Source organism: Drosophila sulfurigaster, chromosome 2R, assembly GCF_023558435.1.
Source record: "Drosophila sulfurigaster albostrigata strain 15112-1811.04 chromosome 2R, ASM2355843v2, whole genome shotgun sequence".
NCBI classification, from domain to species: Eukaryota; Metazoa; Arthropoda; class Insecta; order Diptera; family Drosophilidae; genus Drosophila; species Drosophila sulfurigaster.
Window position 1 is genome coordinate 11,830,865 of NC_084882.1, and position 26,124 is coordinate 11,856,988.

Genomic DNA, 26,124 nt, shown 5'->3' on the forward strand with positions numbered 1-26,124 from the left:
CAGAGAGACAGACGAATGCCTGAGGGCGGTGAGACAGGTGTCATTTCAATGTCTGTTGCCATGATTTTTGATTATTGTATACTCGAAATGAACCCTCTGCCTCCATTTGATGATTCTCCCCTTCCCGCACAATGGTCAGCAATTGGCTTGAAAGGAGCAACGAGTTGGGTTTTGGTCTCAATGGCAACCACCTGAAAGCCAACGGACCGCAACTTTTTCACTCCGATTCATATAATTTTCTTCGTTTTTTTGTTGTTGTCGATTTTTTATGGGAGTATGTGAAAAGTTTTTTGTGCATAAAACGAGTATAAGCAAAGTTTTGCACTTCAACATAATATTATACAAATTGATGGTCATTTTCATTTGTGAAATGTATGCGGCATATTATAAATAAGTTCCAAATAATATTTGTTAGAAAAAGTAGCAAAAAAAAAGAACAGAAGTGGAATGTAAAATTTGAATATAATAGAGCGATGCAACTGCGAAAAGTTTTGCATAGATTTGAAAAGTTTTCATACCTTTGCGTTATAGTTAGTTAAATTTGAGGTATAAAATGCAATTAATTAAAAGATGGTTGGTGTTTTTGTTTTGGTATTGTAGAACTGAGCAGAGTTTCTCTTTGAAGGTTTCTAAATGACTTCTTGTAGAGCAGCGAATGATATCTTTTTGAAGATACCTTAGAAGTATTTCAATGTGCAACTCTATAGAAAATTTTGACTCGACTGAATCGTAAAGAGAATTAAATTGTCGGCAGACAGTTTCAGAAGATCTCGCTACTTCACAATTGTGTTAGGTATTATGTTCGAAGCGATGAGAAATGACTGAATTTTTATGTTGCATACTTTTGTGGGCAGCATCTGTGGCTGTCGCCTTAAGCTTCATCATAGATTTAAACTGTAAGTAAAATATTCTAACACGCATGTATTGTTCCCAAACACACACACACTTGTGTATGTATGTGTATATATCTCCATACGCTGTGCATTGTGTGTCTCGCTGCTTTCTTTACATTTAGAGAAGTAAAAGTGGAGAAGTTGTCGGGTTGGGTTTTTGGTCTGGGTTCGGCAAAACAAGTGAAGCGCATTAAAATGCAAATTTCTGTTGCTGCTTTTTCTTTTTTTTTCTCATTTTCGTTTTGCTTTATGTTTTTTTTTTTGTATTGTGATTTGTGTGCGGATTGTGCTTGCGCTGTGCCATCGTTTTCACAGTTTAGTTGTGGGCGTGGCATGTTGTCGGCATACATACTGGGCGGGGACTGCAGCCTTTTTTCCGTTGCTGTGTTCGTATTGTAAAAATCGGATTTTTCCGCCATGCATAATCAGTTTGCATTTTTATTTATTTATTTTACGCGTTTTTCATTTGCCAAGCGCCGTTTGTTTGTTTATTTATATTTGTTTATTGTTTTTTTTCTTCTCAGGGTTTTTGCTTTGTGGCGCATTTTTTTCACAGCACATTTTTTGTTGTTACTTTTTGTTGCCGTTGTGTGAAGTAATTTATTTCACTTGAACACATTTTCCTTTGGCTTTTTATTTTTTGTATTTTTGCTTTTTTGTGGCGACTTAACTGCAAGAGCTACTAAAGTAAAAGTAGACCCATTCGTTAAATACCCTGTAAATAAAATTAAGTGCTTACTATGTAATATTTAACCTAAATCTATGTAATATGTAAGTAATCAGTAAATACACTTTATTAAAATGATCTTCAAGCTTTCGAATAAACGTTTTTATTACTGCTACTTTTTTTTACTTAATGTTTAGTAATAGTTTCATTAAATTGTTAATCTTATTTTTAAGATAAACTGATTCTTATTTGAACCTTATTTATTGATTATCACACCCCATTTGTCAGGTCTTAGAAGTATAGGGTGCAAAAATAAAATGATTTTTGACTGCATCTCTTTGTCCGTATATTCTTCTGCCGCAATTCTATTCTATTTTCCATTTTCTATGTGCATTGAGTTATAAATTTTGTAGCATTCATTTGTGCATTTGTCTATGAGGCCTCTCGCAATGCATTTTTCATAAGAGTTGTTATTAAAAAAGATAACAAAAAAAGAATTCAACCCTCTGATCTTTGTTGAAATGTATGCAGTCATGTATGAGATTTGTTTGTGGTTAAAAAAAAGTGCTAAGCAATTTAATACGACAAAAAAGTGTAAAATTGCTTAAAGTGGGAAAAAACGATTTAGTCACGTGTTATATTAAATTGACAGCCAATTTATTGATAAATCACTTGCAGCAATCAATTATTTAATTAGACTTATTACAACAACCTTAAACTCAAATAGCTATAAACCAAACTAATCAGCAAACAGTCATGAAATAGCAGACGAGGCAACAAGTAAAATGCCTTTTGGGCGAAATGCAAGTAAAATCAGCTGCTGTCAGTGTCAACGACAGCGAACTTTGTCTGCAGCTACCACAACTCGAAAGGTGCAGAAGGATGCCTCTATTATACCGTATTCGGGCTTGGGCTGCCTTTAGGGGCATCAACTGCAAGGAAACTATTGGCAACTAAGCTATACGCCTAGTTAGATTACTGTAGAATAAAATATCAAAAAATTGAGCAATTTGTGTCAGTACAGAACAGAACAGAACAATACAGAATTGATAAATGGAATATATTTTTCACAGATTTTTGAAATTTACTATGTTTAGATTATAACTTGTTTTCCAATTATTCATAAACTTTATCTTTTTTTGCAAATAACTTGTAAATAAGTTATATAATATTTAAAGTTGAATTGATCAAAAATGGAAAAAGCAACCCTTTTATCACTAAACCACTGATAATTTTATTTTAATAAAATAGAGTATTTATAACATTATTAGTTAATCCTATTAACGACGCATATGTTTGTTATTACATACGATATTATGATATTCCAAATATCAGATAAACCTACATATACATATACCCGTATATCTGGAATATTAAAAATATATTTGTATATATATATTATTTAATAATATTTATTTATTTATCGTATTACGAGCAAGAGTATTTGTAGCTTCAGGAAACAATTTTCAAAAAATATAAAAAAATAAACATTATCTTTATTATGCTTTATTATGAAAAATTTGTTTACATTTTTAATATAAATAATTTTAATCAAAAGCCTCGCTCAGTCTCTGCTTAGAGCGATTTTCAGTTTCCTGATTTATCATTTCATGTTATGCTAAGTAAATCGGTAGTTTTGCCCATTGTACAACTTGTGGAGAGATCCTTAGACAGTTTTCGTTTTGGCCCGTTGAGAGGGCAACACAAAGTAAACTTTATAGATTTCTAATGCCTCGTCGAAGTCTCAACATCTTAGCCTGCTTATGACTGCAGCCGTTTGTGTGTGTGTGCACAAGTGTGTAAGTGTGTGTGCGTGTATCTATGTTTTCGGCTGTCGCAGGGCGCAGCTGCATGAAAGACCACCGCTAACTTCCATGCAAACTGAACCAAAACTTTGGCTCAAGACCGAAGTCTTTGGGTCTGTGGCTGCTGGCGGTTGGCAACTTTGTCTGCTTCGTTGGCTCGTTGGTTGGTTGGTTGTTTGGCTCTTTGGCTGGCGCTGCTGTTGCTCAAAATTGTTGGCAAAATAATTGTATACGCCTTGTGGTCATCACACTCAGACATTCCCACACATGCACACACGTGACGATCTACTGCACATTGGCGTATGCATATTTACATAAAAAACCAAGAAAGCTACAGTCGAGTGTGCTCGACAATTAGATACCCGCTTTGCAGTTTCAATAAAACCATATTCTGAAATTATACCAAAACTATACCGGAAAAATACAAATAAAGCCTTGGTTATTTGTTACATCAATACCGTACTGTTTAAAAAATATACCATAGATTATAAAATATACCAGATTGTCAGCCAAAGTAACTAAGAACCGATTGTGGTAGGGGGTTTTTTTACCAAACAAAAGTGTTTCTTAAATAACTTTTACAATCACACTTCAAACGCAACCAAGCCAAATAATAATAATAAATACTGTAGCTATTATTGAAACTTGACTTGCGTTCAAGCATAACAAGTATTGTCGAACAAAAATTATATCTCTATCTTATATAGCCTCTGAGATCTAGGTGTTTATATGGACGGACGGACAGACAGTTATATCGTCTCAGCTGTTGACGCTGATTAAGAATATACATACATATATATTTTTTTACATGCATTTCTTGCAAACACAAAGCTATAATACCCCACTAACCTATGGGTAGCGGGTATATAAAACAACTCTTACAAAAACAAGAATTGACCCAATTACATTATGTCGCTTAGCTGATGGCAATTTTACAATTCAGCTAACATTCGCGATTTCCTGCACACCTTTTGGACAAATGCCAAAACCATAAACTTTTTTTTTTTTGACAATTTTAGGAGGATTTTTTGGCGCATTTAGTTTGCTTTTGTTTGGCATCTTCGAATAAAAGCCAAGAAAAAAATTAGAAAATTAGTTTCCTGTTTTTTTTTTTTAAGCTAACTTTCCATCGCGTCTTAAGCGCTTATAACTAAATTTTGATTTAATGTCAATAAGTGCAAACAATTATATATTTCATTTTTAAAATGAATATATAATTTATTTTCAATTAATACTGTGGCATAATAACAATTTAGAAAATTTGTATTATTAATTATTTATTAATACATATTTATATTACCCATAAACGAAGCTTTTTTTAACTATTGCAAAATGTTTTCATTATCACAAATATCCGTTGAGGAAAATATATTAAAAATATATAATTTTTGAATATAAGTAAATTGAATATGTGATAGTTATAGACACATTTTCAGTCGTCGGGATCATGATACAATTCGTGATTTAATATGATAAATAATTAAATAACAAAAAAAGCTTTGCCTTTTAGTTTTTCGGTTGGCGAACAATATACCATAAATGACTTATTTAGGCATTAAATAGTTGATGATGTTGACAACAAAATTTTAAACACAATAGTTTAGGAGTCTACTAACATTTCGCTCAGTGTAGAAGCTCGCACAGAGATAGTAACATAGCAAGTGTTTGTTAGCGCATTATGCTGACTTAGAGGCTTGTTGGCGAGAGGAAAGAAGAGTGAGAAAGAGAGAGAGAGAGAGAGAGGGGAATGGGTTTTGAAAGGGATTCACACGCCAGGCAACCACTTTTACTTACTGCAGCTGGGAACTGGATGCTTAGAAGCACAGAGAGAGACAGAGACAGAGAGAGAAAGAGACAGAGAGAGAGAGAGAGGCAAGGCGGGTAATGGGTGTCTTAGTTGGGGGCTGCCTTGGTCTCTTGTTTGGCAAGTGGTGTGCTGACAGCTGAAAAGGATTTCGTTTGCCTTGCCAAAGTTAAGCCTTAAAGCCAAGAGCTAATTTTACTTTAAGATTTACCGACTGCAGCCAGCGCGTTGAGCCCAAGAATTTTGGCACAAAGCTAAGAAAATGCATTTTGCCAGCGCAGAGCGAGGGAAACGAGCGAGGGAAGCCAAATTCAACTCTCGCAACGAATTCGACATTATCCGTTTGTGATTAGGTGGATGACATGCAAATGTGCGGGGATAGAGATAAAGCTGGGGTAGGAGGGGAAATGAAGGGAGAAACTGGGACAGGGAAGCATAAAGCCAACTGTAAATGTGGGCCAACTGTGGCTCGAGCTGAGAATCTTTTTTGTCGCCAGCTTTGGTGCTGGCAATTTATGCACTTGCATTTTGACCAAAAGAAATGCTATTCAACCTGCAAAGAGGAATCCACAAAGTTTGCATTGAAAACTTTTGTGCCCAGCTCCTTGGAAGGCTTTTTGCTTAATAATAATAAGTATCATAATTTCAAGGGGTTGTCAAAAAAGTCTTTTAATTTATGTTTGCCATTTCCGAGACCGAGACCGAGTCCAAGTCCAACTCCAGCTCCAACTGCTGTTGCTGCCTAGAAAATCAACATAAATAAGTAAAAGTTACACTGAGCCTCAGATTCTCTCTCTCTTTCTCTTCATCTCTCTATAGACTCTATAATATTTTTTCTTTCATTTTGTAGCCACCAAGGACCAAGTTTGTCTTGTGTCATTGTGTATGTGTAAGGGTGTGTGTGTGTGTGGCTGTTGTGTTTATGGCAAGTTGGCAACTCTGTTACAATTGCGCCTAATTTCATGCTTTACTTTGGCTGGCAAACAAATGTTGTTGCATACTTTCAGGTAAATAACTTTATTAAAATAATGACAAGCCACTGCCTGCCAGCCTGCCTGACTGGCTGTCTGGCTGTTTCACTGGCTCACTGGCAACTGGTTTTGTGCGAGCAGCGGCAACTTTGACAAACTGCCAGCCAGCTGCTCTTACGTCTATATTTTCATGTTCCTGTTGCTGTGGTTGTTCTGTAGATGACATTCTGTTGAACTTCAGGGGCGTAGTTAAATTTAAAACCAGCAATAGGTTAATTAAGTAATTATTTTAAATTTAAATGTCAGTTAAACAACCGATTTTACGATGCATATAAAAAATACATGTTTAATTCTAAACAGAGTTTACATAATTTTATAATTACGAACAATTTGTGTACTATAGAACAACGCACTTTAATCAAATTGCATTTTAAATATTATTCATAGATCGAATGCAAAGAAACACAATGAGAGATGTAGATGATTAAGTCCAATTTATAATGCTTCAAAAATATTTAAGTATAATTTTATACAAATAGAGATGAAATATGTTATTCTTAGTTTAAAAAAGTGCAACTAAAAAAATGATTAATATTACATACCAATTTAACCTTTATTACATTAGAGATAACTAAATTATATATATAGTAATAACTATGAAAGCAGTCGAGTATGCTCGAATGTGAGATACCCGCTACCTATTTTGAGTAAAAGTAGAACAGTGCGGAACTATTCTTAGCATAAAATACTCAAATATACTATAGACCACATATACATAATTTATGGTACATAGATGAAGTACTTTCGAAATATACCATAGAGGACAAAATATACCAGATTGTTATTGCAAATTTTTTCGATTTTCGGGGTCAGAACGTGACGCCATTTTAAAACAAAGTTAATATGCTTGTAAACATTACAAGTGCTGTCGCAATGATATTATAGCTCTATCGAAGTTTATTTAGAAATAATTGATTATTTTTTAACAAAAGGTAAAAAGAAGAAATTGTTTTATTTTTAATTTCACAACTCTACAGGAAAACCCCTATTTTATTTTATTATATTAAAAGTAATTTATTGCAAACAATATCTAAAATCGTAAAATTTTTATGTGACTTACTTGACATTGAAAACATGTTGTCTGAAATCTTTTTAAGCAAAAGCCAGTAGAATATATTAATTAGATTGAGTTGCTGAGTTGCTTTGGCGCATCACCCCCTGAAGAATATGTCGTCATTAATATATTGCTACTGCTCTGCGCATTATCAAAGTTAACTTTATGCATTGCACAGAAGGCGAGCAACTTCTTTGAACTCCTGATGTCGTTGCCGCTGATGTTGCTGTTGCTTCCATTGCTGCTGCTGCTGTTTGGTGTAATGCACAAGGAGTTTTATGTCTGCAGCGTACCGAAAATGTGACGCTTCTAATTATGAAACTAAGCAGCTTGTGATTTGTTCAAGCGTGAAAATGCTGTCGACAACAGGCGGCACAGCGGGAAAGGGGCTGAGGGGCAGTGAAAGGGTTATGGACACGGCACGAGACACGCAAAATATTATGGCAACTTGTAAATAAGCCGCAGCTGCCGGTGTCTCCAATGCAGTAACGTCAACAGCGGGTCAGGCAAGTTGCGAGTTTCGTTGGTGAGCAGCGGTAAATGGGGGAAAAGGGGTGGAAAAACCAGAAAAGCCAAGAGCAAATTTTCCCCAAAAATTTATGCAAAATTATTTCGTAAAGTTTGCGTTGCGCCAGCGCCCACTTTTTATTATTTTTGTTGGTCGTGGCCAGAACCAGCGAACGAAGCTGCTTAAGCCTTTTGATGATGGCTGCGTCTGATGGTGCTGATGGTGGAACACTGTGAGTTCGTGCCACCATTCGACGTAACTTGTGGTCGCTGGCCCGCTGCAGAGTAGAGTAGAGAGTAGAGCGTAGAGAGTTTGCAGAATTTGAGTTTCCAGTTTGAGTTCATCGCTGTCGACAAAGTTTACCATTTTGCGCGACAAAGTGGCAAACAGTTTAGCAGAGTTTACGACAACAGGCGATGGCGTTGCGTATGCGCCGTGTTGCCCACAGCAGTTTACGTTCCCCTCTCTCGGTGTGTGAGTCACTCTGTGTGTGTGTGTGTGGACTGTTTAATAGCATCTGCCATGCGGCCATGATGCTAATTACTGTTGCCATTTAAGTGGTTGCACCAAATGACGCTGCCATCGGGTGTTTTCCCTTCATTTTTATTTTATTTTTCATCTTTACAGTCTCTGGGTAAATGTTGAACAGGTGACACGTTGGCCAAGTTATGGCAAACTGGATGTATAAAGCGGGCGCTTTGCTGTGGCTTTGTGTAGATCTTTTATGAATGCTAAAGTTTGTCGTTAGTATTAAAATTGTACATTGAACTCACAGCACATTTATTATAGTTTTAAATATAGTTTAAGGTTTGCCATTTGTCATCTTAGTTGCCAATATATCAAGTATACGCAGCGTCGTATTGCGTTTGCCAATTTCAGTTACAATTTCTGCAGTTTTTCCAGCTCTTTCCCCCTTCGAGGTGTTGCTAAGCCATAAGACTTCAACAAGCTTAGCGCGTGTAATACGCGTTTAAAAAGTTTACAAACTTTGCCAAGTTTTGGGTATGTTTTCATTTTGTTTCCTTTCTTTTTTTTCTCGCTAGCTTTGCTATGCTGCAAATTCATTTTTTCACACCGCGTGCAACTTTGTGTGGCTGCCATGCCACGCCCCTTCTGCAGCAGAGCTCACGCGCCTGTTTACACTTTCGCATTGCTTTCGCTGCTTTGATGTATTTGCTGGCGTTCGCGTTCGCGTTTGAGTTCGAGTTGCCAACCTGCTGCCTTCATGCCTCGCGCTTAAACTGCAAAACGTGACCATTTAAAAATGCGCCACGTTTGCCAAAAACTTTGCCAATGCCTCGAACTTTTCTACAACCAAAAAAAGAGCATCGAGAGAAGCAGTGCACAAAAAAAAAGAAATCAGAAAACTTCGTGACAAAGGTGAAAAGAGCAGCACGACATTCAGAGAAGAGGTGATTGGACCTGGACTTGGACTTTAACTATAGCTATATAGCCCATGTAGAACGATGGAGCAGCAGTCATATGCAACTGGCGCATTGCAAAATTTATGAAAATTGATATTGCTAAATGGGAAAGCTGAAAAGACAACTTAATGCCAAATGGTCGCACTGCGAACCAAGCATGCTTTTAATGACATTTCACCTGAAACGTGCGCGACATGTCGCATAAGGTTCACAGTCACAAGCAATAGAAAAACGATAACCGGAAAGAATATCATATTTTGGAATACTCTTCGTGATGTGTTATTTAAATATTTAAATATAAGCATATAAATTGTTAATATATTCATTAGCTTTAGCTTTTGAATTACAATTTCAATATTTGAACAATTTGTAAGGCACAAGAAATCCTAAAAAATGTAGTGTCAAATTTTAAATTTTGAGCGAAACGAAATTGCTTTAAAAATGCAAAATTTGAAATCGATTTTTGAGTTTTATTTAAATTAAACATAGAGTTATTATACAAATATTTGTGAGTTTTATTTGAATTGAATAAAAATTAATATTCAAAATAAAACAATTTTCATGAATTTAATATAATAATGTATGGCTGCTACAGGTTTTATAGTCGACACTTTGACTGATAAAAATATTGCATTTATGTATATTAGCTGAGTATGCTACTTGCAATTAAGTCAAGAGTTAAACTAATTAATTCAGATGATTTCATGGTTTATTATTTCGGAGTATTTTTATCATTTTAAATTATTTTTTAATCCACATTTTATTGAAATGTTTTTTAATTTAATTTATTCTACATTATATTTAAATTTGATTTATTAATTGTTACGTTTTCATTGTTGGAAATTAACTAAATAGCAGAAGACGAAAAATAAGTACTCTTTCTTAAGAAGAAGATTCACACATTTCAGCAGTGTAATTTCCACCATGAATACCAAATACCAAACACTCATGAACTTGGTGAAATTGTGGCGAAATTGTCGCCTAGAATATGACACTCGACTAAGCAATGAAACAGTTGACGTCAAGTACGTGCGGGAAAAATGATGGCTGCTATTTCAGGTCTGGTCAAGTTAATTTTCTATAGAGTCGCACGTTGTTGTCATTCGCTGCTTTTATTGAGGGAGCACAAGCAGATGGATAGGAGGAATTCGAGGATATACGATACGATATGTGACTGAAAGAGAGAGTGAGGAGGCGGGCGCTAGGGACGAGGGTCGAGAAGAGAGCTTTAATTGAAAGCAAAATAGCAGAGCGAAAGCGTTGGGCGTTGAGGTGAGCGTTGGCTAATTCGGTAATTTGCACGCAATTGCATGAGTTGTTGACTATATCTATAGAATGAGTGGGCACATGGGTAAACCATATCCAGATACACACACACACACACTCAGACACGCACACAATATATAGATAAATACGAATGTGTATATATGTAGAAGAGAGTGTGTGTGTTGATCGTTAGCTTTTGGCAATTGACTTAAATGGCAACCTTTGTTGCATGTGTGCTTATTGTGTTTCGTTTGGCTGCTGCGCCAACTCTTGTTATTGTTGTTGTTGTTGTTATTGTTGCTGTTATTGCGCTATGTCGTGGCGAAAATGCGACATGGCGTATGCGTAATGTTCATTTGATGTGCGTGCTTGAAGAAGCACAACTGATGGGGCGTTTATTTAAGCAACATATCAAGTATGTATCGTTCATTTCTATTGATATTTTATGCGCACATAAGCTGCCTTTATGTTGCGACTTCTTGAGCAAAGACCTTAGTTCAGCAAGGCAGCAAGTTATGGCAACTTGATGAATTAGATACAAACTAATATTAAAGCCTACAAATATTCCTTTGTTAAGCTTATATTCAAATTAATTTAATTGTTAATTTAGTTATAGTTCAATATTCATTTATGAACTATTAAATTTATGTGTAGAAATGTAGTACCAAATTGTTTATTATTATACCCGGTACCAGTAGGATAAAGAAGAAAGAAGGAGTAATCTCTGACCCCATGAGGTATATATTTTCGATCAGCATCAACATCCGTCCGCCTAGATCGATGATTTTTTGACAAATAATAACTATAGTAATAAGGATTCCTGAAAATTTGATTGCGATCAGATTGAAATTGAATTGAAGAAAATTGAAACTGCTACTACAATGGGGTTGGAGACTACAATAGCTGACAATCTGGTATATTTTGCACTAAATGGTATATTTTGAATTTTGCTATGGGGTCTTGATTGCTTTAACTGACAATCTGGTATATTTTGCACTAAATTGTATATTTTGAATTTTTCTATGGGGTCTTGATTGCTTTAACTGACAATCTGGTATATTTTGCACTAAATGGTATATTTTGAATGTAGTACTATATAAATATACAAAATATTTTTTGTGCTATATTATGTTTGTTTGTTTTAAAATTAATACCGCACTATTTTGATCTTATTCTCAATGGATAGAGGGCATTTCACAATCGCGCACACTCGACTGTAGCTTTTTTAGTTGTTTCATACTTGTTTTGATTTGAATTATATCTCAATTAGTTTAATTGTTAATTTATTTGGTGCTCAATCGTAATACGAAATGTTTTATTTTTTACAAAGTGTTTCGAAAAGTTTCAAAAAAGTAATTTCGTCTGCGTGAAATTTGTATGTTAAACACACATGAATTCATATCAACATCAGAGAAAGGAAACTTTAAGTTTTGCAGTGAACTCAAATTGACAATAGAAGCAAACTGAAAGCAAGCATCATACTTAGTGGCAACTGTAATCAAAGTCAGATTTGATGCAACGTTACTTCTGTAACTGAAGAATATTAAAGTTAGGTTAAACTTTAAGTTTTTTTGTTGTGCTAGGCTTCAAAGCCCAAAAGCCAAACTTTGCAGTGCTTTGGCTATATAAAAAGTTCAAGGCTCATGCAGCAGCAGCAGCAACAGCATCAGAAGCAACATCAGCACAGAGGGAACAGGATATTAAATGGGTGTGTACGTGTGTGTGTGTGTGCGAGTGTGTGTATCTGTGTGTGATACGCTGCGTTTAACACAAATGAATATGAATGCGGGCGCAAGAGACAGCAGAGGGCACGCAAAGAGGAGACGGCGAGAGGAAAAAAAGAGAGGAGGAACATTGCGCTAAATAAAATTTAATGTAGTGCGAAACGTTTATGAGCTGCAACCGCATCTGATGATGAGAGATGCTGGGTGAGCGAGATGCCAGCTGAGAGCTGAATAGCGTAGAACAGAGAGCGTGAAGAGAGGAGAGCTAAGAGCGAAGAACTGCAAACTGCAAACGGAGACTTGAGCGCTGAGCGCTGAGAGCAACGAAGCGGAGCGTTAAATAAACAAGTGGTTAAGTGCTCAAAAGTTAACTGGGTGGAGCTGCTGCAGCTTCGAGAGTTCAGTTCATCTTAGTTCAGCTTCGGTTTCATTTGGGCAATTGAAAACTTGCGTCGAGTGCTCAAAGTTTTGATACCTCTAAGTCATATTGCGTATACGCAAAAGGTAAAATACATTTCGCAGATTTAAGTAGAACCATAAAGATTACATCACTTTGAGAGAGAATTTGTTAAATAAGTAAATTTATTATTATTTAACAAAAAACGATAGAAATACGAACGTTATTTTTAAAAGGTATTATACGAATTATAAAAATGTATAATTTTTAAATTTAATTCCTGTATTTTTTGCCTAGTTAAAGTTATAAATATGAAATTGTCTCTAGCTCGATTGTGCAAGTCAAATTTGTTTTCAGGCAACGTTTGACGATGTCTTACACATTTTTATACCCGTAACCCATAGGGTAGAAGGGTATTATAACTTTGTGCCGGCAGGAAATGTATGTAACAGGTAGAAGGAGGCATCTCCGACCCTATAAAATATGTATATTCTTGATCAGCATCAACAGCCGAAACGATCTGGCCATGTGAGTCTGTGTGTCTGTGTGTCTGTCCGTATGAACACCTAGAACTCAGAGACTATAAGAGATAGAGCAGATCAAGTTTGTTTCAAATTTTTGCCACGCCCACTTCCGCCCCCGCAAATCAATAAAATCGAATAACCAGCGTAATTTTAAAGCTACAGCTGCGAATTTTGGTGTATACAATAATAACTATAGTATTTATGATTTCTGAAAATTTGATTGCGACCAGATAAAATTGTGAAAGTTATTAAAGAAATACTTTTGTATGGGCAAAAACGCCTACTTACTAGGAGTCTTAGTTGCTTTGTCCGACAATCTGGTATATTGTACCGTCTGTGGTATATTTTGAATGTGGTACTACATCGATATAACAAATATACCGTTTGATATATTTTTAGTATATTTGTATTTTCGGTATATTTCGAAAAAAAAACCGCAATATTTTGCTTTTATTTAAAATGGGTAGCGGGTATCTCACAGTCGAGCACATTCGACTGTAAATTTCTTACTTGTTTCTAATTGCATATGACATACATAATAGAAACTCATGAATGTAATAATTTAAATTGCAAGTAATGCATATCAATGTCAAGCTGTATTTACATACATACACGTATTACACATTTTCTCCATTTGATTTTGAAATATAGAATATTTTCTCACACTATTGTAAATCGTACAGCGCTTGTCCAGCCTTTGCTTTCTCATTATAGAGACACGTAAAATAATGTATCTTTTCATTGCCATCTTGTTTTATTAACATGCCGCAGCCGAAGCGATGAACTCGCTTATTAACTATGTTGGCAAAAGCATTTTCTTTTTGCGTTGCATTTGCTGGGAAACTCGTGACAAACGACTCATCGTACTTGTTTTCTGCGTAACTCCAATTATTTCTGAATTCATGCACCATTACTCCTTCCGGATAGCTTCTAGCCCTTCGAGATGTTGAGCTCGATTTGGCCACATTTAAGAAACGTGGCGTATTCACACACTCACTGGCAACTTTATCGTTGCAGAAATTTGTGATTCGCATCGCCAGAATCGAGAGCTCGTCATCCCAATGAATATCGGGCAATGGCTTGGCCAGGGGTAAATTCTTCCATTTCGTGCTTGACAATCTTCCCCGGGCATTATTATGAAGATCCTCTAATTTCATTTTGAACTTTTCCATGTTGACGCCTTCACGGGGTTTGGTGCATTGGGGTCCCCACTTGGGTGGGAATTGTGTCAAATGATTGATTTAGATTGGTACGGATTGCAATACTTACAAATGGTTTATCACATGCAATGTGGGTTACCTTCGGCGGGCAAAGTCCTTTTTGGCAATAATCAGTAGGTGGCATTGGCGTACGAAGTTCTCCTCGCATTTTGTAAAATAACACTTTCGTCTTGAACATTACGTTATCCCATCGGGGAATTCCATAGAGTTCATCTAAGTGTGAAAATATGAATAATAGCACCGTGAGTCGAGCGTTCATCTTCTATAGTTCAATCACATACTGAAATTACTCTTAAAATTTGTTGCTAGCTTTGTTAGCATCAAATTCGATTCAGGTTCCACTTATTAGCGGTCTTGAGAAGTCTCAAAAGTTCGATACCCTACATTTTGGCTTTAGTACGTTATTTACTGTTAAGTTTAACAACTAAGAAAGCTAAAGTTAAGTGTGCTCTTCTGTGAGATATTCGCTACCCAAATTCAATAACAGCAAAATAACAAGGTATTATCGTTAAAATATACCAAATTAATATACCTTATTATTTATTATACATATATATTTGTTATATCTATATACTACAACACACAAAATATATTTTATGTACCAAATTGCAGCAACGGACGTTTTATTTTTGGCATAATAAATAATTTCGTGAATAACTTCTAAGAATATTATTTGTTATACCGAAAATCTACACTTTCTTTAAAATTATAATCATTATCTTATAGAAAAGAGATCTGTTCATACGAACAGATAGACAGACAGGTGAAGAGCGTTGATCAAAAATATCCATATATACTTCATACGGTCAATGTCTCCTTTAGCCTTATAATACCCCTTTAACCTATGGGGCGTGGGTCAAATGATAGATAATAGATAAAAAATATATAATATAATTTATGTCGATAAACTAAAATGCTGAAATACATATTGGAAATATACAAATCTTTAACGTCGTATAGACTGTCAAATCCAAATTGAATCGGAATGTCATATCGTATCTATGCGAAACGAATCAATTGAGTGCACCTGAGATGAGAATGCTCGGCTACTAAACACTCTGTGCTACCAATAAATCCAACTAGAAATTTGCATGCGGTTTAATTTGCGATTTTAGATGGAAAAAAGCGAGAGATGTAACGTAAATTTAAATAATAAAGAGAGCGAACGCAACTCGTGTATGACTGTGAAATTTGCATTCAAATAAAAAAATATATATTGAATGCATTTCAATGCACTTTTCAGTTGAGTGTGAGATCCTGCCAGGACTTGCTAGACTGCAGTTGCGTGTGCTATTGACAGCTTTCATGACAGTTTAATTATTTTATAAAAGTGATTTCTGCGGTAAATCAAAACTAAATTGAATGCACTTGACAGTGAACTGCAGAAATAGAATATAAAGTCTGATATTGATATTTCCCTTTTTATATACGTGTTGTAAAATTAAATTAATAATATCAACAAAAAAAAAGTAACATATATGCATAGAAATGATATTAACCAAAACCTGTTGATTAATAAATCCTTTTCATTAAAATGAAACTGTATGAGAGACTCAAAATTATGAAAATAAGTCAGTAATAAAATTATATATAAATTTGTATTTAGTCTAGAACTTTATCGATCTATCGATATTTAGATGTTACCGAAAAGAGTGTATGTCATATGAAGCAGATAAGAAATAAAGCAGTCGAGGCGGAGAAATATCGATAGTCATCATAATATTGTATCACATACATATGTATATAAGTAAAAAGCAAGAACAAGATGAAAACGAGCATTAAAATATTTCTTGAATTGATTGAATCGTACGCCGACCTGTCTAGTAAGTTCTTCTTTGTTTCTCTTTCTATTTATTTTGTTCTCTGTCTACTTGCCCTCTCAAATAATAATAATAAGACAAGCGACCTATACAGTCGTCACTTAAACTGTCCAACTGTATGCCTCTTGAGGCACTCACTGGCCAATTCAAGAAAAAATAAAAGAAAACTTTTTTCCTTTGCTTTGCGCGCGAGTGAAACGGACATGAAACGCACTTTGCTCCGACCTCTATGGACAATTTCCGTTTCCTGTTGTTATGTGAACAGCTGTTGTAGCTGTTGCTGCTGCTGCTGGTGATAGGCGCTATCATAAAAAAGGCAGACAATTGTGGTCAGCCCATTGGGAGTATCTTTAGCTATCCTTGAAATTCTGAACTTCGATTTACTTTCTCTCTCTCTATTGTTTGTGCTTTCTATTAGATGATCAATTTTTGAACACTTTTGGGTGCAATTGAAATGAACTTAATATGCAAACACTTTGCACCTGCTGCTAACTTCAATCTAATCGCCAAGCTTTTTACGTGAACACATATCACTGGCAAAAGCCAAAGCTAAGCAGCACATTAGTCGAGCACTTAGCTGAGGGTATTAGTACCACATAACCCTCTCCATCTCTCTCCGTTCATCTATCTCCCTCTTGGACGTAGCCATTTCTTACCGGTCAGTTGGTCAAAACGCTTTGCTACCTTTTAATGCGTTTAAGAGCATTTACTTTGCTTCACTTTGCTTCAGCTACTTACTTGAAATTCAGTTCAGAAATTGCCGGTCAGCAGCTGCTGCTGCTGCTACTGGTTGCCACTTGTTGCTTCCACCCACCAGAAGCGGCTTAAGTTCCCTCTTTGCTGGCTTGCCACCAACCCGCTGGCCAACACATGTGCGAGCTGATTATGTTAATGCCGTGGCCCATTTAATGCGTTGCCAAGTCAAACAGCTTTTGCGGGCGCGCGCTCTTCAAATTAAATTAAAAAGTTCAAGTGAAAAGCGAACTGGCAATTAAATTAAAACTTTGCAATTTTATTTCAATTTTATGACTCGCAATCAGAGAAAAGGTGAGGTGTTAGTTCAACAAATCATTTCAAAGAGAGAGAGAGAGAATAAGTTCGTAATAGGATTATTTGTATCAAATGTTATTTTTAACCCAATGGTAAAACAATTAGGAGATTATTTTTGCTGCTAAATGGATTAACTACATTATGTAGAAGGGTCTAAAGGATATGTGTAAAAATATATATGTTTTTATAAAAAAAGGTAGAGTCGATTTAATTTGACATTCATTTATGTATTGCCTTCTCTTTTAAGTTTAAAATTTGTAACTTGTACATCGTTAGCTTCTATCTGAATAACAAACTGTTTTTTAGAAATATAATTTGAATTAGGCTATGACTAAAAACACTAACTTACTTTTTATTTGGTTGGTTTTTTACAAAAATCCTGTTTGGCATTAATTCTTAATTATAGAAATAAAGTATTTCTGAGTATTATGAATTATTTCTGAAATTTATTTTTGGGTGTTTGGATGGCTACAGGAACATGAATAAATTTTAATCTAGACTCCAGTCTTAAGTACGACTTTTCAGCGAGAGTTAATAATTGTAGTAATAGATATAAAATTCCAGGTAAGAAGCTCAGCTTAGCAGCAGCATCAAGAGCTTAATAAACATTCATTTACCGTTTCTTGAAGCTTTTGTTTACTTCCAACCTCTTATCGCAAATGAAAAGCTGCTCGGAAAGTTGACCTGCATTTAAAGCTGCTTAAGTGGTCGCCAACCCTCCGGAGAAAAGGCAATGGAATGTTCTCTGCTCCCTCTCTCTTTCTCTGTCTGTATGTGAGAGCAATCAGAGAGGCTAAAGAGGGGCGCTGGGGTATTTGTATTGTGGAAGTTTGAGGGTGTGGCACAAACAAAAATTCATTAAAATTTTGCATATTTTTAAAACTTGAGTGACCCGCGACGCGCCTTGGGGCAATTTCGGCCTTTAAAGTTCGCCTGTTCTCACAATAACAACAAGAACAGCAACAGCAACAGCAAAATCAACAGCAGCAGCAGCAAATTCTCTTGTTTATGCCACGTAATGTGGCAGCTTAAGTCTGCTGCCCCCGAAAAGTATGCAACGAAATCCTCTAGCCGAGTGTAAAATTTAAGCACACAGCAAACAAAACAAGCTAAAAAAAAAGTTTTTAATATGCGGATAGCTTTAATTAAATATGTTTTCCACTTGGCGAACCCAAAACGAAACGAAAAGAAAGCAACAAAAAAAATGGAGAATATAAACAGCAAAAGCAAAAATAACAAAACTGTGGGCGTAGCTTTGTGTGTGTTGTGCTCAGAGATGTAGAGAGTGTTTGTATTTTGGTTTTCCTTTTGTTTTACATAAACATTTATGTCGGTCTGGTGTGGCAAACAAACAATTTGTTTTGCTGCTTTCCGAGGTGCTTTTGCCTAGTGAACTAAATGCTGGAGGAACGTTGTTGTTTCTAAACTATTTCTTAAATAGCTAAGAGCAGAAAAGAGGAGATTTTAATTAGTGACCTTTGTGCTGATGACTAAATCTTTTTTGATACGTTAAAGGCTGCCTTTCAAAACAAATAAAATAATTTTTAATTATAACTGGCCATAGATTGTGGATGGTGAATCCTCTCAATGTGAAAATCATTTGCATGTTACTTTTTTTAATTTAATTTTCAACGCTTCATTTCCATTATCAGCTGCATACAATCTTCATTATTAATTTGATTATTAAATACATATATATTTTGCTTTTATTCCATTTTAATACATTGTATTCAGTGGCTCTGTCTGGGTCTGAAAATGTGCTGAAAGGCTTTCAGCACATCGCAACTCTGCACTGTGTTCTGTCTCCATTGATAATAATTTATTATGAATTTCTTTATTATTTTTCGGTGTCGCCAGCTTCGATTCACAGTAGCCATTGTTGGGTTGCTTTTCGCACTTCTCAACGCTTCTCCTCCGGCTCTCCTTCTCACTCAATCTCTCCCACTCTCGCACTCTCAATTCACAGTTCTCGTTCGTTGTCTCGTTCATTTTGTTTGCCTACAAGGAAGTTTAAATAAACATAAAATGACGACACGCGCATGAATAAGGCAACAGCTACGACGTCTGCATATGCAGCATATATAAAATTTATACCTTACACACACTTTGACACGCTTCCACTCCCTCACACACATACATACACAGATACACTCTCATACACGCACAGTTGCCATATGAAAAACAAACAAATTGACATGCCGATGCCGAAAATGCAAACAGAATGTGTGCGGAAGCGAAGTGGGATCTTTTTGCTACTGTTTGGTAAATGTTTTAAAAATTGTTGTAAAATTCATCGGATATGAAAATCTAATGATTTGTAAAGTCGCCGATAAGCGCAGAGCGCCCTCTGGCGCCAAGAATAAGCAGCAACAAAAACTGTTGTTGTTGTTGTTTTCTGTTGCGTTGTTTGTGTCGGGAAAAGTGTGAAAGGATTTTCCGCATTTATTCAAATATTAATATTTGCTTTTTATCCCAGCCCATCCATATGATTGCGATTGCGATTGGAAATGCGATTGCGTGTGCTTTTGGAATTATTGAAAACTTTTGCATCCAAAGTTTTCCCTCCTGTTACGTCGAGCATGTTAGGCTGCTTTTTTGGCGGCACCCTTAAGTTTTCATGTCCCACCAACGCATGACACAAATGTTTGCCCAAGGAATTCAATGGACCAAAAAAGTTAGCACAGTCTAAAATCAGAAACAAAATCAATTCAAAGTTTCTGCCACTATTTTGTGCTCCTTTTTTCAGTGGGTCAACGCAATGGGCTCCGCCTCCTCAATTGATGAAGCATCTGGGTCTCAGAATGCGGTCGCATGTATATACATATATAACATATAGTTTATAGTATATGTAAGAGGATTAACATCCATTATGTTGTAAATTATGCATCTGAGTTCGCTCGCAACGCATATTTTGCAATGCGTATTGTGTAAATTTCATTTATTTTTAGATTTATATTTTTGCTCTTATACGAAATCTCTGTTCGGTTTCAAGCGTGCGGCATTAAAAAAATATTTACTGTGTCTAGACTTTGTTCCGCATAAATCAAATGCAACGGCCAAAGACTCGGCTACTGCAGTTTTCGGTCATAAAAAAAACTGAAGCAAGGAAAACAAGAGTGTTGCTAAAGGTTTATTATGCTGCACTTGAAAATATCCTGCAATAAAAAACTGAGTTTTAAGATAATCAAGTTTTGTTACTCAGATGAAATAAAAGAAGTGAAATAACCATAGAAATAAAATCAACTATGTTTTATATGATATAATAAATTCTCACTTTTAAATACTATCTTCATTACATTCACAACAGGGTATCCAAATACAAAAATAAATAAAATGGTAGCCATAATGTAGTTGCATGAGTGTGTCCCTGGATTGCGTATACTTAATGTGAAGCGTATGTGGCGTCAAGTTCTACGAAAGTGGCAAAATGTGCAAAGACCTTGTGTGCTAGTGTTTGTTGGATTTTTGAGAATTTAATTTATATGTTTTTGTGTCAAGTTTTAGTTGGATTTATACTGCAAAGTATCGCAAATGAATTTATAAGTGAGTGCAAAGCAAAACAGGAAATGGCAATTAGTTTAGTCATGGGTTTAACATTAAGTGTAATTCGAGCCGTCGAACATATTTATAGAAGAACGCATCATTGGATTATTCCACTCACACCTTTAATCTGACTTCATTTCATTATCGCTACTCAATCTTATTAATTAATAAACTACTAGTTATGCTGTAAAACCAAAAATTGTTTTAACCCTTCTACATCTATCTGATAATTTGGTAAAAAAATATAATTCAAACATCACAAGAACATCTCTCAGCGTCTCTCAATCGCCGCGTCTCAAGCCACTAGGATCTAGTGTAAATCGCATTCCAAAGGCAAAGCGATTTGTGGGCAAACTCATGACCACACTAAATCCCATTTGGAGTGGTAAATATGTCAAATATCTGCAAGGAAAATGAATGTATATAAAACATATTTATCACAAGTGAAATGGGGACAAACCGAGTCCACATGAAGCCCACAAGAGCATCCGAATCGATCATGCCGTGAACAGCACAATTCCAGAAGTTCCATTGATAGCATATCGTGGCAATAGTTTTTCTTGTGCTGCGATTCCAGGCTAGTAAGTTGGCCATCTGAATCTGAGGATGAACACGCTGCCAATAGCTTACATCCAAGCCCTGGCGTGAAGCTGTTGCCGCAAACGAATAATTGTGATGCGAGTAGCTGAAGATAGGGAAAAGGATTTGTTAGGAAATTCTTACATTCAAATCCGTACTGAGTCCTTCACGAACGAAAGAACAAAAATAATAAGACATTCAGCAAAGAGAACGAAATGAATAAGTTCATAATCATCGTCCTTCTTTTGAGCGGATCACACTTTATATTTAGTTTGTAGTAGTTGAATTTGATCTTTAGTTCGTTAATGTTTAAATATTCAAATAAGTCTATTGAACTTATATGGCAATCACAAAATTCCGACACATTAAGATAACAAATGTTCTGAACTTTGGTAATTGCTCAATATTGAAAAATTTATATACATATGTATATCAAACGATAAAGGTAATGAAACGACAGACGAAATAAAACCCTTAAGGAAATCTAACGGATAATCAATAATCGATTAATAATGTTGGATAAAATCGAAAGAACAAATGGAACCATCTAGTTCGATGATCAAAAATGAACGAACGAACTTATTCAATAGATTGAAGGATGTTTAACACACTAAACTGTGTTGATGTTCTGTAGTCAACGCATCTGTTTACACCATGATTGATAAAACTGATAGCAGCAATTGACTGTAAAATCCTGATTACTCACCGCGCTGCAAAAGCCAAGTCTGTCATTAGTCTTTTGGGCTCGTTCCATTCCAGAAGCAGTTCACCGCCAATAGCCCAATGTGGACTGATCGAGCGCATGGCCGAGAGCGTGCAACGTCCATTCTCATTGCGAACATTGTAGAAATTTGCAGTCCACGTGTCGCTGGGTCGCGTCCACTCAATTGTATACTGTGTCTCGACTGGCACATCCTCGGCATGCTTTTGCAGCACGGCCTCCATGCGAAGAGGCTTGAAGGGATAGTAAATCATTCTCAAATTGGCCGCCAAAGTTGTGGGATGCACGTTGCCAATAATAGTTGGAGTAAGCTGAATGAAAATACAATTTAATGTAGCATAATTAATAATGAAAGTTTTAATTGCAGACTTGCCATGAAATCGTCCTCCACTCGAAATGTGTAGACGCCGCCAAAACGAAAGCCAGCAGCTCGCACATGGCTGAGAACCCATTCGGCTGAGATGAACTTGTTCGGTGCCAATCGATGATAATAGTCCAGCTCGATGCCATCGTAGAACTTGGGCATCACATTGTGGGCCAGACTATGCAGCGATTGGACATTCCCAGGATTCTTGGTGTTCGATATGCCGCCATAGCGTTCAAAGCAGGAAGGGAACTTATAGCCACCAAATGGTGGACAAGAATTACAGGACATGCCTTGCAAAATGTAAACCAAGTGAAGAACTCTTTCTGCGACTGCAGTGCAATCGATAAAACTAGATGCGAATACGAATTGAACTTTGCTTTAGGCGTGAGAAATTTTGGGCGTATTGTTTGTTTGTCGGGAAAAACGGTTACTATATATCTCCATTTTTCATAGTTTTTCTAGACGAACAGTAAACGAAATGTTACATAGATACAGCTCTCAGTCTCAGTTCTCGGTTGCAATCAAAATGTATGGAAAAGTCGCAAAGCATCAGCTGCCAATTGTCATTTTATGCGCCATTTCATGCAACGCCTGTCAGCGAGAAGGCAAACGAAAACGGGAAGACGACACCAAAAAAAAAGAAACTGTCATCCTTTTCGTCCTTTTGGCACACCATTAGGCGCATTTCACACTTTTTACATTATTTATAAGCCATACACTTTGCCTCGCTACTTTATCTCTCCCACTCTATCTCCTTTCTGTGTGTTTCTCTGCTCGTCTCATTGGCGATTCGTTATTTCATGAAATATTTAAGGCAACCACGAGCCTGGCTGAGTTCCTGTTAAAGGATCAGCGACAAGGCGAAGGCACGAAGCACTAAATAAGTGCTTGAATAGTTGGTTATATTTAACTTTGGCTATCGCACAATTTCGCAATTTCTTGCCTCCAAAAAGTGATGACAGTCCAAGCGAAAGATACTTAAATTTATTGTCTGTCAAATCAATTCGTTATTCATAAGCTTTAAAGGTATGTGCAGGACTTTCATCCTATTTTATGACTATTCTTGCCACATTCGAGCCAAGTGTAGTTTGGGTTTATGGTAAACGTACTTTTCATCACTGTTGCATAGATTTGTGTATTCCATGTCTTTTCTACGGCATTTTACTCCCGGCTTTCTGCCCCATTCGTAGATCCTTTCATCCTCCTGAATAGCTCTGTTAAAGGCACAACTGAGTATAACGTAATTGAATATATCGTCTCTGTAATGCAAGACGGCGCAGCCAAACTTTGTATTATTCTCCAATAGCAGCAAAGCAGTATTCAAAACACCACTGAAATATAATAATTATAGCTAATCGTAGGATATTTTCTATTATTTAATTACCTTTCTTTTTCCCCCACTTTCAATCTGAGCGTGTCAAATCTTGTTATTCTACTAATATCCTTGGACCAATCTTGAGCAATGCTCTTTATGGCATTTATCATATAAGTTGTGGAGTTACTATTTACAAAATTCGTTAGTCCAGCTAAATGGCCAATCTGATAAAAGTTCTTTGAACTCATACAAGGTCTGGGTACAACTGCACATCGGCTCACGTCCAGTCGGGCAAAGTAGGCCAACTCCTTGTTCCAATACATTTTTCCCATGCGTGCTGCAGCTGGAAAATTTCTATAAATTTCTCCCCCTGCAACGTTGTGACGCAGCTCATTAAGGACATCATCCACAATACTTCTATATTCATGCTCTCTCAGCAGCTTGGCTCTTTTAAAGCATTTCTTGACTTTCTGCAATGTGATTTATCTATTTATATAGTACTATATCGGTCAGTATTCATACTCACTCCTGTATTATCGCAGGCCAGGTTGAAACTATAACAAGGACCCACTTCACAGTACACACTTGAATTCAATTCGCTTCCATCCAACACATAAAGCAGGCAAAGTAAGTCAATTAGCCAGTGTAGCAACTGATTCATGTTAATTTTCAGTACTAACCATATTCCCGACTTGACCAACTATTTATAGATATTTTCTATCAAACTTAAAGCTCTGTTTCTTGCAGATGTTCATGTGGCTTTTAGCAGCTGGGAAATCGGATATCAATGAATAAAGTTCACATTTCTTGTCAAATAGTTCGGCAGCGAAGTGTCTATGCTCTTTAAGTCTGTAAAGTTAAATTGGTTTGGAAACCCAGTTACATACAAAATTCATTTATTAATATACATTTTTTTAATAAAAACAATTCAATAAACAGTATGGTATTATCGTTTAAATATACCAAATTAATATACAAAAATACTTAAATTTTTGCTATACATATTCAATGTATTGATATACTACTATATTCAAAATATACCGTAGAATACAAAATATACCAGATGGCCAATACAAGTGATTAAGCTAGAGCTGGTTATTGCTTAAATAATTTCCAAGTTTTTAATTTTGAGCTTTGTGGATGTGACTGATTATCTGTGGGATAAGCCAATTGATTTATTTAGCAAAAAGTCATTAAGTGATAATCACCATTTTCCAAATCCATAAAAGAATATTTCAGTGAATTAAAGTTTAATTTTTAAGCAAATACCACAGACTTACACAAAAGTCGCAACAAGAATGAGAACTTATTTGTGCACTTGCCATTTGCTTCCATTAAATAAAAAAGCGAATATGCCATTTGTTAGTGTAAGTATAATGACAGCGACAATGTCGCTGCTGCTGCTGCTGCTGTTGGACGTCTAAGCCGATTTCCAGTTGAGTTCATGAAAGCAAATGCAAAAGTTGTTTATTCAACAGCTAAGTCGCGGCTTGGACTTTAGCATTATTCTTTCCTTTTAAGAATGAAAATGTTCAGAGTGCAAAGGGGCAAGAGGCAAGAGGCTTCAGCAGGCTCTAGGGTCGAGAGCGGGAGACTTGTTCGTCCATTACTTATTTAGATGTCGCACTTAAATTTGTCACTCAACCAACAATCTCAGTTCGCAGTTCTGAGTTCTGAGCTCAACCCTCCGACTTTGGTTCTCAGATTCCCATTTCCATTTGCCGCCATTTGCTTTAATTTAATATGCTAAAATATTGCTGGCCGCATTCGCAATCGCTAAATCAAAGCGCAGCGACCACAAGACTTTTGTTAACCACAAAACAGACTAAAAAACAGGGAAGGGAGCAAATGCGTTGGCAATGGAGATGTAGATAGAAAGTTGGAGAAACAGATAAATAGATGAGGATGGAGAGACAACATTATAATCATGAGCAAATAAAGAAAGACACAATGACTTCAACAAGTTCTTTGATTTTTGGCTGAATAAAAAGTAATTATTGAAAATGCAACAATCCCAAGCTCCATCCCATTTTATATTCTTATTTAATCTGTTCCATATAAAAGGGAATTCTTTAAATTAAATTTTTAGTTTCTATATAATCAGTATACATATATTTATTTATTTCCTTTCGCTTGCCTTTATATTTCAGTAAAACTCTAATAGACCAAAAAGCGAGTTGGTTTTTTGCAAGTGAATGACGATAAACAATCGAATTTTCATTTAACACAAATTCACTTTTGTCTGTAGACGCCGTCAGGCACATGCCCCAAAGCGGCACACATTTAACTTATTCACTTTTTTAATCAATCTGAGTGGGAGGAGAGATGTGGAGGAAGTTGAGGCCGCACTCGATACAAAATACAAGTATTCCGGAGCATATAAATTAAAATTGAAATATATAAATGATAGCG

The 26,124-nt window shown here is 35.9% G+C and overlaps 3 protein-coding genes across 4 annotated transcripts; all 3 read right to left on the minus strand.

Annotated features, from left to right (window-relative positions):
* Positions 1-13,547: 13,547 nt before the first annotated feature.
* Positions 13,548-14,605, minus strand: LOC133837193 (venom allergen 3-like). The gene is made up of 2 exons (XM_062267869.1): positions 14,367-14,605; positions 13,548-14,308 (listed from the first exon to the last, which is right to left on the minus strand). The coding sequence occupies exons 1-2, from the start codon at positions 14,574-14,576 to the stop codon at positions 13,763-13,765; spliced, it is 756 nt and encodes a 251-aa protein (XP_062123853.1). The 5' UTR covers positions 14,577-14,605; the 3' UTR covers positions 13,548-13,762.
* A 6,230-nt stretch (positions 14,606-20,835) lies between these two features.
* Positions 20,836-22,853, minus strand: LOC133837717 (mitochondrial import receptor subunit TOM40 homolog 2). The gene is made up of 4 exons (XM_062268575.1): positions 22,404-22,853; positions 22,016-22,341; positions 21,191-21,415; positions 20,836-21,132 (listed from the first exon to the last, which is right to left on the minus strand). Exons 1-4 carry the CDS (start codon positions 22,683-22,685, stop codon positions 21,012-21,014), a joined length of 954 nt encoding a protein of 317 aa, XP_062124559.1. The 5' UTR covers positions 22,686-22,853; the 3' UTR covers positions 20,836-21,011.
* Positions 22,854-23,322: 469 nt separating this feature from the next.
* On the minus strand, positions 23,323-24,397 carry LOC133837718 (tabinhibitin 3). 2 transcript variants are annotated; one of them, XM_062268577.1, is made up of 3 exons: positions 24,239-24,397; positions 23,782-24,182; positions 23,323-23,656 (listed from the first exon to the last, which is right to left on the minus strand). In XM_062268577.1, the coding sequence occupies exons 1-3, from the start codon at positions 24,371-24,373 to the stop codon at positions 23,455-23,457; spliced, it is 738 nt and encodes a 245-aa protein (XP_062124561.1). In that variant the 5' UTR covers positions 24,374-24,397; the 3' UTR covers positions 23,323-23,454. The 2 variants fall into 2 exon arrangements, with proteins under 2 accessions (XP_062124561.1, XP_062124560.1); XM_062268576.1 differs by having other exon boundaries at positions 23,346-23,728.
* Between the last annotated feature and the right edge of the window lie 1,727 nt (positions 24,398-26,124).